The sequence below is a fragment of the Nyctereutes procyonoides genome, unplaced genomic scaffold, assembly GCF_905146905.1.
Source record: "Nyctereutes procyonoides isolate TBG_1078 unplaced genomic scaffold, NYPRO_anot_genome, whole genome shotgun sequence".
NCBI classification, from domain to species: Eukaryota; Metazoa; Chordata; class Mammalia; order Carnivora; family Canidae; genus Nyctereutes; species Nyctereutes procyonoides.
The window spans coordinates 1,342,065-1,360,418 of NW_026575129.1; the positions used below are offsets into that span (position 1 = coordinate 1,342,065).

General features: G+C 40.9%; 1 protein-coding gene across 1 annotated transcript in view; it reads left to right on the forward strand.

Moving 5' to 3' along the window:
* IQGAP2 (IQ motif containing GTPase activating protein 2) overlaps positions 1 to 18,354 on the forward strand; it is a 297,908-nt gene that overhangs the window by 44,298 nt on the left and 235,256 nt on the right. Inside the window, exon 2 of the mRNA XM_055342241.1 lies at positions 3,182 to 3,281. Within this exon, the coding sequence (XP_055198216.1) occupies positions 3,182 to 3,281 (100 nt within the window). The remainder of the gene's footprint in view (positions 1 to 3,181; positions 3,282 to 18,354) is intronic.

The following is an 18,354-nucleotide window of genomic DNA, read 5'->3' on the forward strand; positions in this document are numbered from 1 at the left end:
GGGCTCCTGCACTCATACATAAAACTTGGGGAGGGCGGAGTGATCGTGTGGATTCATACTAGGAGTTATATATTGTTTTCGCTTTAATGTGGCTGAAGTTACTATAAAATGAGAATATCCCGTCAGAAATAGTCTTTTGGCTGAAATTCAAACAAGAAACTGGAAATCATGAGGTGTCTTGGGGATGAAGTATTAGGAAAAGTGGAAATGGAGGAATAGGTTAGGATATGTGGGCATGCCAGGGACCTTCCAAGAAAACTCGGGATAAGAAAATCAGAATTTGCAAAATATAGTCCTCATGGGATTATGGTCAGCTCACTTCATAAAGGTGGCTTTTCAGCACATGGTTGTGTGTTCGCTGTGTGCAAAGAACCATGATAAATGTGATGGGGGTGCGTAGATGAATCAAGGGGCCTTTCTTGTACGGAATCTCCTTTTGTTGAGGGAGATGTGACTGAGCCTCTGTGATGAGTGGTGTAATAAAAGGGTGAACCAGAGTTCTGAGGAAGGTGGGTGGATCCTGGCTTGGGGATCCACAGAATTGTGCTTGAGGAGATGTCACACACAGAAGGTGGGAAAATGGCTCTCCAGGCACAGAGAAAGTGGAGAGCAGGAGCCCTTGAACCTGAAAGGTAGTGGTGTGGTCCTGGAATGCAGCACTGTCTGGAAGGAGTGGCTGGAATGCAGGTTTCATGGCGGCAGGAGTGGGTAAGACTTCTAGAACTTAGTTCTGGATGAAATGGGGATCCATGGAAGGTTTTGTGAGGGAGGTTAACGTTAGCAGGACTGTGTCTTCCAAAGGAGCTCTGGTGGCAGTGTGGAGAATGCGTGGGGGAGGGGTGGCTGGGAGGCCATCTGAGGGAAGTTGCAAGAGTCCAGGGGAGAGATATTGAAGACCTGGAATCTTGCGGGGGCAGGGGATGCAGGTATGGAAGAGGCTGGTTCCAGAGCTTGGTACTTTTCCTAAATTTTTTTAAAATTTTTTTAAATTTTTATTTATTTATGATAGTCACACAGAGAGAGAGAGAGAGAGAGAGAGAGAGAGAGGCAGAGATACAGGCAGAGGGAGAAGCAGGCTCCATGCACCGGGAGCCCGACGTGGGATTAGATCCCGGGTCTCCAGGATCGCGCCCTGGGCCAAAGGCAGGCGCCAAACAGCTGTGCGCCACCCAGGGATCCCGGTACTTTTCCTAAACTCAAGAGCTCTCTTCTAAAGTTCAAGTCAGATTGAATTTATTAAGAAAGAGAAGATGCTTTTGACAAACACCACAAATTTTTGTTGACCCTTATTCATACCACTGCTCCAGGAAGAGGTCTCCCTGTCTCAAGGGATGGAGCAGCACTGGGAAATTGGGAGTTGGAAGAAAGGCAGGATAGGAAGAGGGTGCTGAGATGTGTGGAAACTCCTGGCTGGTTGTGTCCAGGCCTGTCCTGTGCTCTTCCACGGCTCCCCTCCCTCTTCTGCTAGTTTCTTTTCTTCCTCATTTATAAAAAGAGACATTTCCCTGAGTTCTTTCATACTGGTTTTGTTTTTCCATCCCATCCCCGCATTTCTAGCCCTAATGTTTCTACTTTTCCTTTGGGCAAATGACTTCCCATCCTGTTGGCTCAGCTGTAAAGTGGGACAAATTACCTGCTTCCTAGTCATGAGACTTACGTGAGACCGTTCTTAGGACGCGCAGCCTAAGGGCTTGAAACAAAGCATGTGCTTGATAAATAAGCATCCAGCATGTTTGTATATGTTTCTGGAATTCCACCATATTTTTATTGATGTAAATTTAAGCCCATCTCTTTTGAGTTCTTTGAGGGTTTTGTACCACTTTTAGAATTTAAGCATTTAGCATGGTGTTTGCTCCATTAAGAGCTCAAAATCGGATCTTCATTCCTTTGGTCTGCCACAATGATATCTTGAACTCCTCATCCAAGGGCATGGAACTGGCCTTTGTAAGGATGGGCAGGTGACCTTAACTCTTCTGTTTGGAACCAGGGTCTCATTTGTGGAATGGCTGATTGGAGCTGGTGGCTGGGAAAGAACAAAGCATGCTGACGTGCCTGTCCCACGTGACCATATCCCTGCTACGCATTCACCGTGTGTTCGTTAGATGAGTAACAGAACAGACTAGAAGCCAAATTCATTTTATACGTATCATAATTAAAGTTCAGGATTGAAGAGGGAAAAGGAGTTCCTTGTTAGGAGAAGGCAATGTTGTCATGAAAATGGACTGCGAAGAGTTGCCTGATGTGACAGTTGAGTGCCGTTGAGACGCTGGGCAGAGGAAATGCACTCAGGAGATGGGGAGGCCGTGTTCTCTACCGAAAAAGCAAAGCTCAATTGTGAAGGTTCATAAACTGAGGTTTGTGTTGGCCTAGAGTGCGGGCTTGAAAACTGCTCACCAGATGTCTCCTTTGTTTTCTTCATTTGGCTCCCTGTCGACCAGGAAGGTTACCTTCACAAAGGCCAAGAAATATGTGAAGGAGGAATCTTAGAGACCTGGGCTTGAAGACTGTAAAGTAGGGTTTGCCTTGGGTGAAAAGCTTTAATTTCCTTTACGGGTGAGAAAACGCACATCCTGTAGATGAGTTGTTAGACGTCAGAGTTTCCAAGAAGGTCCAAGCTGAGCCACTGTGCCAATTCTACAGGTTTGCTACGAAAAGTTGTCGCAGGGGGACTGCACCCCAGTGGATTCGAGGCTTGCCTAAGGTCTGCGGCCTCGTGTCTGTGAAAGATGCGGGCTGTTCTCATTGTATGTGGTGGTTTTAACCCGAACCCGTTTGACCTTGCTGGGGGTTTTTTGTTTTTGTTTTTTTTTGTTGTTGTTGTTTTGTTTTGTTTTTAAGATTTATTTATTTATTTATGATAGAGAGAGAGAGAGAGAGAAAGAGGCAGAGACACAGGAGGAGGGAGAAGCAGGCTCCATGCTGGGAGCCTGATGTGGGACTTGAGCCCAGACTCCAGGACCACACCCTGGGCCGAAGGCAGGCGCTAAACCACTGAGCTACCCAGGGATCCCCTGACCTTGCTGTTAGCAGCGACATTGTGCAACGATGCGAAGGCACCTCTCTGTGCCTCACGTGTCAGGCCCCTGCTTTCCGCGTTCTCCGTGGAAGCTGCGGCGGTTGCCCCCGGGGCTTGCGTGGTGGACACTGCCCCGCAGGTAATAGCCGTGTCCTCTGTTTTTAGCTATCGTGGACGATGAGAGGCTGTCTGCTGAGGAGATGGACGAGAGGCGGCGCCAGAACATGGCCTACGAGTACCTGTGCCACCTGGAGGAAGCCAAGAGGTGAGCCCCACGCGCACTGGGCCCTGCCCTTTCCCCACCCCTGGCCGTCCTGGCAGGAGCAGGAGCGGGGGAAGGACCACAGGGGAGGACATGGTGCCCACGACCAGGGTCAAGCACTAGCGAGGCGACCACTCCTTTTCTTCCTCAGCTTCTCCCAGGAAATCTCTGGCCAAAGTGCAGATTTTTTTTCCGATTCCTCCTCTCCCTGGTTTGGATATGGGGGAGCAGCAAAGACTTAAATCAGCTTCCTTTTATTTATTTTCTTTTTACGTTTTAAATTTTTAATTCCAGTATTGGCAACCTATGGTGTTTGTTCTGCGTGTATGTGATTCAGCAATTCTGTACCTTACTCAGTGCTCATCATAAGTGTGCTTTGATCCTTTTCCCTCAGAGCTTCCGCAGGTATTTCTCTCACCCCCACCCCGATAATGATAAATGCCCTATGGGACAGTATCATTTGGACTGAAGTCCATCGGTCACTAGGCTAGAGTAGCTTAACGACTGCAATCTCTTTTAACCCATGGGTGTGTGACCACTGAGGATTCATGGTCTCGAAAATCACTGACTCCCTAAGACATTTTAGATTACAAGTAAACATTGGTTTCTCTGAGGAGAAAGTGAAGATAAACTTTATTTGTACTTAGGCCTCTGTGTCAGAGGAGTCAGAAGAACTTTGTCCTATGCTGGGTGAGTGCTGCTACCGTGCCCATATGCCATGAGTTACATTCTGATTTAGTGCTTTGTGCTGTAATCGAACAGCGATATTGTTCCACGGACAGATAATATGTTCCAGCTTTCTTAAGTATATAGAAAATAAACATTTAGATAATGGCCACTGGTATGAATTATCTCTAATCACTGATAAATAGCTATCTACAGAGCTAGAAGAATGAAGTTTTAAATCAGTGTTGTGTAGAAGAACATTCAGTGACACACGAGCTAAGTTAGCCTCAGAATTGCTCGAAAGGGGATTTTTCAGGGTTGTTTAATATTTCAACAGTATCTTGTAGCTCTAAACTCTGAAGATTACTTTTAAAGATTCTTTTTTTTAATTTTTTTTTATTTTTTTTACATTTTTTTTTTTATTTATTTACGATAGTCATACAGAGAGAGAGAGAGGCAGAGACACAGGCAGAGGGAGAAGCAGGCTCCATGCACCGGGAGCCTGACGTGGGACTCGACCCCAGGTCTCCAGGATCGCGCCCTGGGCCAAAGGCAGGCGCCAAACCTCTGCGCCACCCAGGGATCCCAACTTTTAAAGATTCTTAAATAGGTCTGTGAAGTCGACAGGTTGCAGGTCACTGAAGACTCAATATCAGTAAGATTATTTAAAACATGCTTTTAGTCAAGTAGTTGATAACAAAGTTAAGGAGAGTGATTTGTAAACATTCAAAATAAACATGCTTTCAGAGAAAAAGTTTAGGGAGAGTTACTGGAAATTTTCTTTCTTCTTAAACACACTTTGTATTCTAAGTTTTTGCCTCTAGTTTTTCTAAGTGAGAAGCAGTGTCACAGAGGAGATGTGTGAGTGGGAGTTACTGGACTGGATTTCCTGGTCCCAGCATTACCACTTAAGAGCTCTGTGACCTTGGACAGGTCATCTAACCTGTGGGAACTTCAGTTTTGTCTCCTCTCTAATGAGATGATAAAGATGCAGTAAAGAGGTTTCATTGTGTCATAAAATAAAATGCTTAAATTTAAAAAATAAATGTGTTAATGCCACCTGCCCTACATCATGGGATTCCTCCCCCCCTAAAAATCAACTAAAATCATAAAGGCATGTGTTGTATAAACTAGAGTGGCAGTCAGGTGTATGGTGATAAGCATAATTTTTTCCTTAATGTATCAAATGTATCAATACAGTTTGAAGAATAAGCCTTGTCATATTCTTTAACATTTTCAAAACTTTGTAGTTGAATTTTGTTTTAGAAAAGTCAACATAACAATTAGCCCAGGTTCTTTGAAGAAAGTTTAAGAATAATTTCATTGAAAGAAAAGACTATAAAATATACATGCAACTTCTCCTCTAAAATAGTTTTATAGATTTATTTTACAAGAAGTGATTAGATGTAATACATATTTATGAATCTTATTAAGATCTGAATTTTTTTGTGACTTTCAGGCAACCTGATTCTTGGTCATGGAGTCTATAAAAATTATGTGGTCATTAATACATATGTATATATTAATATGTGAACTATGATTTCAGAAAGCATGGGGTATAGAATTCTGATGACCTTGAACTCAAGAAATAAATGAAGGCGAGACTTAGTCTATTCAAGAAATGGAGAGGGTTTGGCGTGTGATTGTTTTACAACGTTCATAACTTAGGAATTTGTCATAGTGGGTTTATTATACTGCATGCATGCGTGTGTGTCAGTGTAAGTGTGGTTGGCTGTGTCTTGTTTCTTAATTCAGTTGAATTGACTTCGGTGTGTTTTAACTAAAAATGTATAGGTTCTGTCTTTGTGCCTCTCTTTTTTCGTTCTAGAAGTGAGAGCTGGAAGGCTATGTTTGCATGTCCCGTGACTCAGAATTTGTAAAAACTCAAAACTATAGTAGTCCATTATATATTTAACTTTGCTTTTATTAATTTCAACATTCTGGGATAATTATTAAACCATTTAAAAGTTACTTCATTCAAAGGAGATATCTACTAACAAAAAGTATGATGGACTACTATGAGCAATTATAAGTCAAGAAATAAGTATAAGATAATCTAGATGAAATGGGCAAATTTTAGAAATCCATAAACTATCAAAACTGACTCAAAAAGAAAAAAATATGAATAGACTTATAACAAGCAAAAAGATTGAGTTAGTAATCAAAAACTGGCCTATTTTTCTAGAAAATATTATTTTTTAAAGATTTATTTATTTATTCATGAGAGACACAGAGGCAGAGACACAGGCAGAGGGAGAAGCAGGCTCCATGCAGGGAGCCCAATGTGGGACTCGATCCCGAGACTCCAGGATCAAGCCCTGGGCCAAAGGCAGGCGCTAAACCGCTGAGCCACCCAGGGATCCCCTTTCTAGAAAATATTAGAGGAGGGAACACTTCCCAACTCATTGTATTAAGACCAGTATTTCTTTGATATCACAACCAGACAAAGATACCTCAAGAACGTCATAGACCGACATTCTTTATGAATACAAATACAAAAATCCTCAACAAAATAGTAGCAAACCACGTCCAGTAACATATATAAGGCATTATATACCATGAAGTGGGATTTATCCCAGACATGCAAGTTTAGTTTAACTCAAAAATCAATCAAGATAACTCAGTGCAGAAAAAAGTCTTTTCAGAAGAGAAAACTGGTATTACTCATGCACAAAATTGAATTTGGATCCCTGTTTCATGCATAATCTAATATAAATGTGAGAACGGCAACTACAAAACTCCCAAAAGAAAACAGGAGTGAATCTTTGTGATCTTGGGTTAAACAATTCCTTCTGAGACTTGACACCAAAAGCACAAGCAAAAAAGAAAACTGACAAATTAGCATCACAAAAATTAAGGCTTTTTTGATTCAAAGGATATTTAAAAAGTGAAAAGACAACCTATGAAATGGGAGAAAATATTTGCAAATCATATATCTGATTAATGATTTATATCCAGAATAAAGAACTCTTACAACTCAACGTAAAAAGCAAAAACCCAATTTTAAGTGGGAAGAGGTTCTGAATAGTATTTCACCAAATAAGATACAAATGTACAATTAGAATAGGACAGGGTGCTTAATACCAGCTGTTAGGTAAATTATAACTTCACACTAGAATAGTTATAATCAAAAAGGCTGACAATACCAAGTATTTGCAAGGATGAGGGAAGGTACTGGTTGGGTTGCAAGATGGTACAGCTACTTTTTTTAGAGATTTATTTATTTGAGAGAGAGAGTGATAGAGGGAGAGGGAGAGAATCTCAGGCAAGCTCCCTGCTGAGCATGGAGCCCAACACAGTGCTTGAGCTCATGACCCTGAGTTCATGACCCAAGCCAAAAGCAAGAATTGGCCACTCAACCAACTGAGGCACTCAGGTGCCCCAGGGCAGCTACTTATTAAAACTAAATACGTAGTTACCACATGACACAGCGATTGCACCTCCGGGTATATACACAAGAAAACTGAAAATCTGTGCACGCAAACCTACACATAAGTGGTCAGTGAAGGGTTATTCACAAGAGCAGAAAGTGAAAATAACCCAATGTCCATCTACTAATGAATAAACAGAATGTAGTATATCCCTACAATGAAATATTATTCATCTATAAAACTATAAAATCAAATTCAATAATGTATAAAAAATACTAAATAAATTACAACCAAGTGAGATTTATCCCAGGCGTGCAAGTCTGGTTGAACATTTGAAAATCAGTTAGTGTGACCTATCATTTCAACAGGCTAAATAAGAAAAATCATATGATTATGTCAAAATATCAGTGCAGAAAAGGCATTTAACAAAATGCAACACTTACTCATGATAAAAATTCTTGGTTAATGGGGAATAGAGGGGAACACCCCCAGTTTGAGAAAGACTGAACAGAAACATCATGCTTAAAGCTAACATCATACTTAATGTTGAGAAGCTCAGACTTTTCCCATTAAGATCAGATACAAGGCAACGATGTTCCGTCTCACCACTCCTTTTCAACATTGTACTGGAAGTTCTAGCTAATACAATAAAATAAAAAAGGAAAACAAAATATAAACAGATTGGAAAGGAAGATATAAAACTGGATTTCTGGGACGACTGGTGGCTCAGCGGTTGAGCGTCTGCCTTTGGCCCAGGGTGTGATCCCGGACTTCCAGGATCGAATCCCACATTGGGCTCCCTGCATGGAGCCTGCTTCTCCCTCTGTCTCTATCTCTGCCTCTTTCTCTCTGTGTCTCTCAAGAATAAAGAAAATCTTTAAAAAAAGAAAGAAGAAAGAAAGAAAGAAAGAAAGAAAGAAAGAAAGAAAGAAAGAAAGAAAGAAAATCTTTAAAAAAAGAAAACTGGATTTCTTCACAGATGACGTAATTGACTATGTAAAAAACCTGAAAGAACTAAAAAAAACTGGAATAGCAATTGCAGCAGACTTGCAGGATACAAGATTATATACAGAAGTCTATCACTTTACTACATACCAGTAAAGAACAAGTGGAATTTGAAATTTAAAAAGATTCCATTTACATTAGCACTCAAGAAATAAATTACTTCAGTATAAATTTAATAAAATACAGACAAACTCTATATGAGGGAAACTATCAAATTCTGATGAAGTAGAAGAAAGAAGAACTAAATAAATGGAGAGATATTCCATGTTTATGGATAGGAAGACTTTTTTTTCAGTTTTTTTTAAATAAATTTATTTTTTATTGGTGTTCAATTTGCCAACATATAGAATAACACCCAGTGCTCATCCCATCAAGTGCCCCCCTCAGTGCCCGTCACCCAGTCACCCCCACCCCCCGCCCACCTCCCCTTCCACCACCCCTAGTTCGTTTCCCAGAGTTAGGGGTCTTTCATGTTCTGTCTCCCTGTCTGATATTTCCCACTCATTTTTTCTCCTTTCCCCTTTATTCCCTTTCACTATTTTTTATATTCCCCGAATGAATGAGACCATATAATGTTTGTCCTTCTCTCACTCAGCATAATACCCTCCAGTTCCATATGGATAGGAAGACTTAATATTAAGTGGTCACTTCTTCCCATCTTGATCTATAGATTTAATGCAATGTCAGTCAAAATGTCATTACTTTTTGCGTATTAACAACATGATTCTGTATTTTACATGGAGAATCAAAAGACCTAGAAAAGCTAACATAATATTAAAGGAGAACAAAGATGGAAGACTGACACTTCTGGACATCAAATTTAATATAAAGCTCTAGTGATGAAGACAGTGGCTTTGGTGAAACATGAGACAAATAGATCAGTGAAAGAAAATGGAAAATCCTTGGGCAGCCTGGGTGGCTCAGCGGCTTAGCGCCACCTTCAGTCCAGGTCGTGATCCTGGGGACCCGGGATCGAGGCCCATGTTGGGCTTCCTGCATGGAGCCTGCTTCTCCCTCTGCCTGTGTCCTCTGCCTCTCTCTCTCTCTCTCTCTCTCTCTCTCTGTCTGTCTCTCTCTCTCTCCCTCTCCCCCCACCCCATGGATAAATAAATAAATAGAATCTTTTTTTAAAAAATGGAAAACCCAGAAATAGACCCCTGTAAGTACAGTCAATTGTTGACTAAGGAGCAAACCAATACAATGGAGGAAAGGTTGTCTTTTCAACAAATGGTGCTAAAACAACTAGACATGCAAAAGATGAATCTAGATCTTAGACTCCATACTCTTCACAAAATATACCATTGTACCCCTCATAAGATAGACCTCAAATAGAAAAAGAAAAAGTACAAAACTTTAAAAAGAAAGGATAAAACTTACATGAAAATGAGTATGGCAGTGGTTTTTAAGATACAGCACCTATAGCATGCTCCATGAAGGAAAAAATTGGTAAGCTGGATTTCATTAAACTTAAAAATTCCAAAAAAAAAAAAAAATCCTGTTCTGCAAAAGGCAATGTCAAGAGAATAAGAAAGTCCACAGACTGGTAGAAAATATTTGCAAAACACATAGCTGATAAAGGGCTGTGACCCAAAATTTGTAAAGAACTCTTAAAACCAAATAATAAGAAAAGAACTAGATTAAAGCATGAACTATGGGACGCCTGGGTGGGTCAGTGCTTTAGCGCCTGCCTTTGGCCCAGGGCATGATCCTGGAGTCCTGGGATCGAGTCCTTCATTGGGCTCCCTGCATGGAGCCTGCTTCTCTCTCTGCCTATGTCTCTGCCTCTCATGAATAAATAAATAAAATCTTTTTTTTTTTAAAGAATGAACTAAAAAAAAAAAATGAGCTAAAAACCTTAACAGACACATCACCAAAGAAGACATACAAATGGCAAATAAGCATAGAAAAAGATGCTCCACATCATATGTCATCAAGGATGTGCAAAATAAAACAAGAAATCACTGTACATTTAGCAGCATGGCCAAAATCTGAAACATTGACACCACCAAATACTGTGAGGATTTGAAGCAACAGGAACTCTCTCATTGCTCATCGAAATGCAAAGTGGTATAGTCACTTTGGAAGACAGTTTGACAGTTTATTTAAAAACTAAACATACTCTTGCCATACGATCCAGCTATCATGCTCCTATTTATCTGATGGAATGAAGTCTTAAATACACACACACACACACACACACACACACACACCTTCTAAATGGGTGTTGATGAAAGGGTTTTTTTTTTTTTTAAGACTTTATTTATTAGAGAGCGCACAAGCAGGGGGAGAGACAGAGGGAGAGGGAAAAGCAGACTCCCCAGCTGAGCAGGGACCCTGATGCAGGGCTCATCCCAGTACCCTAAGATCATGTCCTGAGGTGAAGGCAGATGTTTAACTGACCGAGCCACCCAGGTACCCCTGAAATATTTTTTTAATAATAATTAAAGTTGGCCATGACCAAGATGTCCTTCAGTAGGTAAATAAAAAATACACTGTGGCATATCCAGACATTGGAAATAAGTGAACTATCAAGCCATGATAAGCCCTGGAGGAACTTTAAATGCATAGTACAAAGTGAAATAAGCCAATTGAGGTGGCTACATCCTACACGATTCCAACTATTACATTCTGGAAAAGGCAAAACTATGGAGACAGTAAAAACTGTCAGTTTTGTGGGGAGGAGGATGAAAAGATGGGGCAGAGAGAATTTTTAGGATAATAAAAATAATCTATATGACGTTACAATGATAAATGTATCTGTCCAGACACACAGAATGTGTAACACCAGGAGTGAAGGATAATGTAACAATGGAATTTGGATGATTACGATGAGTCCATGTTAGGTTCGTCAATTAGACCAAATGTTCCAGTCTGGTGCAGGATGTTGATAATGGGAGAGACTATGCATGTGTGAGGGCAGGGGATATATGCGAAATTTCTGTATCTTTCATTTTTGTTGTGAATCTAAATCTATTAAAATTGGTGGTAAAGAATGAAATGCTGATACATACTTCAACACAGATGGATAGTAGAATATACTAAGTGAAAGAAGCCAGACACAAAAGGCCACTCACTGTATAATTCTATCCATATGAAGTATCCAGGAAAGGCAAATCCGTGGAGACAGATCATAGATCATGGGCTGCCTAGGCTCGGGAGAAGAGGGGTGGGGGAGTGAGTGATAATTGGTATGAAGTTTGTTCTTGCAAGATCAAAAATCTTTTCAAATTGATGGTGGTGATGGTTGTATAATTCTGAGTGTATTAAAAATTACCCAATTGTAGACTTTAAAAGGGTAAATGTGTGGTATATAATCTATATTAAACTATACCTTATTAAAACCATTATGAAAGAAAAGTTCCTTCGACTAGACTAGCTTGGAGAAGTCCTTAGTAAAGCTGTTAAATAAGGCTAAACGGCATTTTGCAGACAAAATAGTCGTAGAAGGTATGGCAGAGATACATGGCTTGTCCAAAAAGTATTCATTTTATAGTTTTTGAGCACCCACTGTGTATAAATAGGTGCAATAGTGTCACTTGGATCTAATTAGATCAAGCAATTAATAATGTGCCCAAAAAAGCTGTTTGGTTAAAGCTTTTACTCATGAGCTTAAAATTCTTTTCTTCACTTTTGTTTGCTCTGTTAATCTCTCTGCATGTGTGTACATGAGTGTCTCCCTGTATGTAACCTATCATTCTCCTAAATATCTCTACCATGTTCACCTCTCTGCCTTACCACAAGGCCCCCTGAAGGTGGTGAGGGGGTACGAGGCTTCTAACCTGTCTTTCTAGATTACTGCCATGGTCTCTGACTGCTTTCTCCACTCCTCTGGGCTCCTTTAATCTTTAATCTGTATCATATTCAGATGAATTTCTTCCGAACTCTGATCTGTTGTGGCCAACCCTATTGAAAATCACCCAGTGGTTTCTCAGTTCTCCTAGAATAAAGACTAAACCCTTTTACAGGGCCTCATAAGCTCTGCAGAGTCTCATCCTTATGGCCTGGACTCCAGTTTCATATTGTGTGCCCTGTTCCCTAATTGCTCTATAATCCAGCCACATTAACCCTTTTTTCCATGTTCCTCCTCTGCAGGACCTTTGCATATAATATTCCCTTTTCCTGTTGATACAGTTAGACATTATGGTCTTTAGATCTCAGCTCACTTTTTCAGGGAGTCCTTCTTTGACAGGTCCATGTAGGTCAAATACCCCTATTACAAGGTCCCATGACATCCTATCCATCACATACTTGAATGAATTACTTAATGCCCAGTTTTGGATTATTATTCTTTGCTCATTAATTAGGATTAGTTGTACTCTGTTTTCTGTATGTTTTCATGGAGGTAACCAGTAGAATGTGAATTAGATTCGTGGTAGTTGAGATTCTAGATGTTTTGGCTAGACTTCTAGTCTAAAGGTAAAATTTAATCTTAGCCTCAGTGAAAAAATTCTATATTGAAGTTAGATGATTGCTGCCATCCATGTGACCCAATGGGTTATGAAGCTGGGAATCCTACACAGCTGAATGATCCCACAGTGAACTAGAAGTTACCCAGAGAAAGACGTAGAGTATTTTTCAGTGAATGAAAGAATGATTGGCTGAATGAAGAAAGGAAAAGGCCACCTGTATATTAAGATGACTTATGGCTGAAATTATTGCCACATAGTTGATAAAATTATGACTTCTGGGCATATGGACTTGATAATTAAGTCTCAAAATACTGTTAATAACAAGGGGAAATATGAAAGGCACATTTGTAGGACTGAAAAAGAGAGATAACTGCTTTCTTTCTTTTTTTTAAAGATTTATTTATTTATGATAGACATAGAGAGAGAGAGAGAGAGAGAGAGAGAGAGAGAGAGAGAGATTGGCAGAGACACAGGCAGAGGGAGAAGCAGGCTCCGTGCCGGGAGCCTGACGCAGGACTTGATCTTGGGACTCCAGGATTGCGCCCTGGGCCAAAGGCAGGCGCTAAACTGCTGAGCCACCCAGGGATTCCTTCCTTCCTTCCTTCCTTCCTTCCTTCCTTCCTTCCTTCCTTCCTTCCTTCCTTCCTTCCTTTCTTTTCTTTTTCTTCTTTCTTTTCTTTCTTTCTTTCTTTCTTTCTTTCTTTCTTTCTTTCTTTCTTTCTTTCTTTCTTTCTTTCTTTCTAACTGCTTTATAAAGTGGCTCTTGACCCAGTGTTTCTCCATAAGCTAAAGAGTTTGTGTGAATGCCTGAAGAGCCAATCATATTTTAGGGGGGAGACAGAGGATATCTGGCATGTGTACTAGTTGCCCATAACTGTGTAACAAATTACTCTAAAACTTAGCAGCTTAAAACAGTGAACATTTATCTCACACTTTTTGAGAGTCGACAATCTGTTCATAGTTTAACTAGGTCCTCTGTCATTCAGTGTCTCATAAATGACTATCACAAAGTTCAAGCAGGGCAGATCTGCTTCCAAGCTCAGTCATGGTGTTGGCAGGATTCAGTTCCTGATGGACATTTGGACTGAGGACCCCAGTTCATTGCTGTTGTTGGCCACAGGCCTCCCTCAGTTCCTTGACATATGGGCTTCTCTGTGGGGCAGCTCACAGTATGGCAGCTGGCTTCCTTCAGTGAGCAAGAAAGAAAGGGCAAGTAAGATGGAAGCCAGAGCCCCTTTTTAATCTATTCTTAGAAGTGGTGTTCCATAGTTTGTTGTGTTCTATTCATTAGAATCAAGTTACTAAAGCCACATCCTAGGGAAGAAGATTACAGAAAGGCATGAATTCTAGAGGGCCACTTCTAGAATACATTAGGGGACAAGCTGCCTTCTATAGGGTGTATACATATCCTATCGCAGTTGACCCCAGACTAAAGGGGGAAAATCCTCTTTATATTGCCAGAACCCAAATTAGGACTTGGCTAGTGTCTTGGTCTAAATGATGATGGTACTAAGGTTATTTATTCCTTGATATCTTTGAATTGTGAACTATTTTGGACTAAGCTTTTCATTCTTCTGCCATTTTAAATAATGCCAAATGGATTTTTAAGTTTTTTCAGGTAGACCCTGAAAGCTGTCTTGATATAGTTTCTTTGCTGTGGGTATTATGCTGAAATGGAGCTGTTAAGACAAGTCTGCCGCTCATATGGACTTTGAAAGTTTCCTTCTGAGAGACACAAGAGAGAGAGAGGCAGAGACATAGGCAGAGGGAGAAACAGGCAGGGAGCCTGATGTGGGACTCGATCCCAGGACCCCGGGATCATGCCCTGTGCCGAGGACAAGTGCTCAGCCACTGAGCCACCCAGGTGTCCCTGAAAGTTTATGATGCCAGAAATCCCGCCATTTAAATTAAAAGAGTTAATCCTCCCAAAAAAGTTGAGTAGATTTCATATTAACCTCTCCAAAATGTATTTCAATAGTGAAAATTAGTCTTTTTAAAATAACTTTATTTCTTTAGTTTTTTTAGGACAACTGTGCAAAAAATCTAAGATGGAGAGTTCTCTTTGGGAAAACACTGGGTTGAGGAGGGAAATCAAACTGGAGCCATTTTGAAGGTCAGGGAATGGGAGAGGGCATCTTGGCAAGAGAAGGAGAGGGAATTTGCAAATTATACTTGGGCAAGTGGTTATGAATGGGGCTGCTGTTTGTTTCCCAAGGAAGTTCCTGAAATATTATATTTCTTTTTTATGGAAAGAGAAAATGCTACAAATCCTCTGGTGTGCTTACTTTTTTTGTCCTACCCCTGAAAATAAACAAAGCAAAAGTCTTCCCTCAAGAGTTTTGTGATGGACTTGTTTAGAAATATTATCTTCAAAGAACTCTTTCTGTGAGCTAATCTGTTCTTTGTATAAGTGAGTCTGGGACAGTTTCATATGTGTCCTGGAAAAGAAACAAAACACGGGTGTGATTCCTTTTGTTTCCGTGCTTACAACTCTGATACCAAAAAGACACCTCATTGATGAGATCAAGTCTCAAGCTCTGGCTTTACCTAGTAGGGAGGTAGAGAATTAGATTGGAAAGGAGAAATGCTTCAAATGTTGAAGCAAGTGAGAAGGATGAATATGGGATTACCTAACACTGAATATTTGGGACTGCTTTAAGAAAATGAATCTTATGACTGACGAATGGTTTAGAAAATCCATTGGATTTCTTCTACAGGTTTGGACCTCACTGCCTTTCTTTCCAAAGGATGCTACCTATGGCTGTTAAGTGACACTGATAGAAACTAGGAATTTGGAAGAAAATACCTTTCTTGGTCATCAACCCATTAAGAGACATGTTGTTGCTCTGTGAAAAATGTTAATGAACTATTTTTTTAAAGAGTTTATTTATGCATGAGAGACACAGAGACAGAGACATAGGCAGAGGGAGAAGCAGGCAGGCTCCCTGCAAGGAGCCTGATGCGGCACTGGGATCATGAGCCCAAGGCAGGCGCTCAAACACAGAGCTCAACCCAGGCGTCCCTATTGAGGAATCTTAATTGCATTTGCAAAACTTAAATAGCGCATATATTTCCATAGCATTTCCTCCTTCTTCCTTGTTCTCTCCCTGGCTCTGATGTCACCTTTGCTGTCCAGGGGAACAAGATGAAACATGGGCTGGCTCCATGCAGTGGCTGGCAGGCTGGTGGGGCAGAGGTTACAGCTGAGTTGAGAGCACAGGCCCTTCTCGGGGTATGGCCCCTGGGTGAGGGGAGGTCCTGTCTCCTAGGAGTGGCCTGTCTGGACATGCTTTCCAATTAGCTTGCTTTGGGAGCCACATGCCACAGAGGTCCAGGACCTTTATGACACCCAGGGCTTGTCCCCCTGAGGTCTATATCAAAAATAGAGAGTTGGAGTAATCTCTAAGGAGAACAAGTCTTCACGGCCAGCCAACAGGGGATAACCTCAGATAAGATTTGGGCTTAATGGGGTGTATCCATGGCACAAGAGGAGGCATGGTACCAGCCAGCCCAGCCTGCCAGGGGCTGCTGCTTGTAGCTGGGCCCTCGGGGAATATTATTCATGAAATATTGGTGCTGAGGTCCAGCTGGGTGGTAATCAGGGGGTTGGTTGTTCATGGCACTGGAATAGAAGAGTCAGATATTAAAGATGTGAAGGGAGAAGCCCCAGGGTTTGGCAGAGAACTAGATTTGAGGGACAGAGGATACTAGGAAGTCAGATGCTTTGGGACAGATCCAGGCTGGACTTACCTGACTCAGCCACACATCTTGTATAGTCTCTGTCAGAAGAGCCTGGTGTTGGAATACAGAGCTGAGAGACCTTTTTTAGTTTCATATATTCTGTGTCCTAGCCTTGGGTATGTATTGGGCAGGTGCCAGTCAGGTGTGGTCTGATAGAGCGAAGCTTAACTTCTTAGAATGCTGGTATTTTTAAATATAAATCAATACTCATCATCTCCAGGCAAAGAGAAGTTGAGCAACTGATATTTGATCCCAAAGTCTGTATTTGTTTCCAGGCTCTTTGAAGTTGGAGAGCTGGGACAGGTGAGGCATTTTCCATGGTCACAAACATACTTTACTGTAGGGTTAGCAGGTGAGTGGCCTCTCCCCAGGCACAATGCCCAAAGCGCTCCACTTAAAAAGGGTTATCCCCATTTTACAGATGGAGGAAACAAGTCCTGGAAAAACTGAAGGAATTTTTCCAGGGTCAACAGCCAACAAGTGAAAACAATATTCCAACCCAGGTCTGTCAGTTTCAAAGACTATGATTAAAAACGAACACACTGTCTCATTATTTCTTTTTATTTATTTATTTTTGTCTCATTATTTCTTAATGTGTTTGATCATGTCTTCAAGTTCAGAACTCTTTGGTTTTGGTGGCCTTGGTTTTGGGGTTCTATATAGACTAGCTTTTTTCTGGGTCTTTTTTTTTTTTTTTATTCATGATAGAGAGAGAGAGACAGAGACAGAGACAGAGACACAGGCAGAGAGAGAAGCAGGCTCCATGCAGGGAGCCCAACGTGGGACTCGATCCCGGGACTCCAGGATCACGCCTTGCACCAAAGGCAGGCACTAAACCACTGAGCCTCTCAGGGATCCCCTATTTTCTAGGTCTTGATCAGCCTTCACTATTTGAGCTTTGATGGAATCAGCATAGTAGGACCATCTGCTGGGTTTAAAAAAAATTTCTCTCTCTCCTCCTTCTCTCTCTTTCTCTTTTAACCTTTCCTGTGGCTTGTTTGCTTGTTTCTGTTTTGTTTTAACTAGTAGTTGGACTAGTAGTTCTGGGGGAGAATTTACCTTATATACTCCCTCCCTTTCTTGTCTCTTGTCTGTCTTCTGGTAGACTTCTTGGAATTTTAGTAGAAATTTGCACTTCTCTGTGATGTAGACTTTCTTTTCCTCTCACCCAGGCTAGTTTTGGTGCCTCTTTGTTCTTGGTTGGGTCTGGATTCTACATTCAATTTACCGATTGTCTTTTTGGTTCTGTCACTACTAAAACTGGCTTGAGAAAATGCTCTGCCTTCTTATTGAAACATCAAAAGGTACAAATAGCAAACATGCTGAGGTCTCTTCCTTCCTGTAGGCACCTCCCCACCAGATGCTGCCTCATGCTGTGATGCTTATAATTCATAAAACAGTGTCATTATTCAAGGCCTTAGAGGAACTCTAAGGAGGGCTGCTGGGGGAACACAATTCTAGAAGGTAGCTAGAGAATGATTGTTTTGTATCTTCCATTGTAGAATGTAGAATGCTCTTCCATTGCTTTTTTTGGTCTGAACACTTGTTATCCTCTAGCAGTGTACAAATCTCCACTATGTATATGGGGACACTGAGTCTCAGAGAAGTTCATTGACTTACCCATTCCAGGGTGGAGTTCCTGGTAGATTTGGAATTGGGATAAAGTCTCCTGGCCATTTGACAATTGCTCTTTTGTCCAACTCATGTTGATCAGAGAAAGTATTAGTAAAAAGCTCAATGGAGAAAATATACAAAAATGAAAATATTAAACTTACATTGTTTGGTAAATTCAGTTGAAGTTTGCTTTTAGTTTTATATTGAGTTCATAGTATGAGGAAGTTAGCCATTTGCACATTTTTGTTGTTTATTTTACATTTTGCTGAG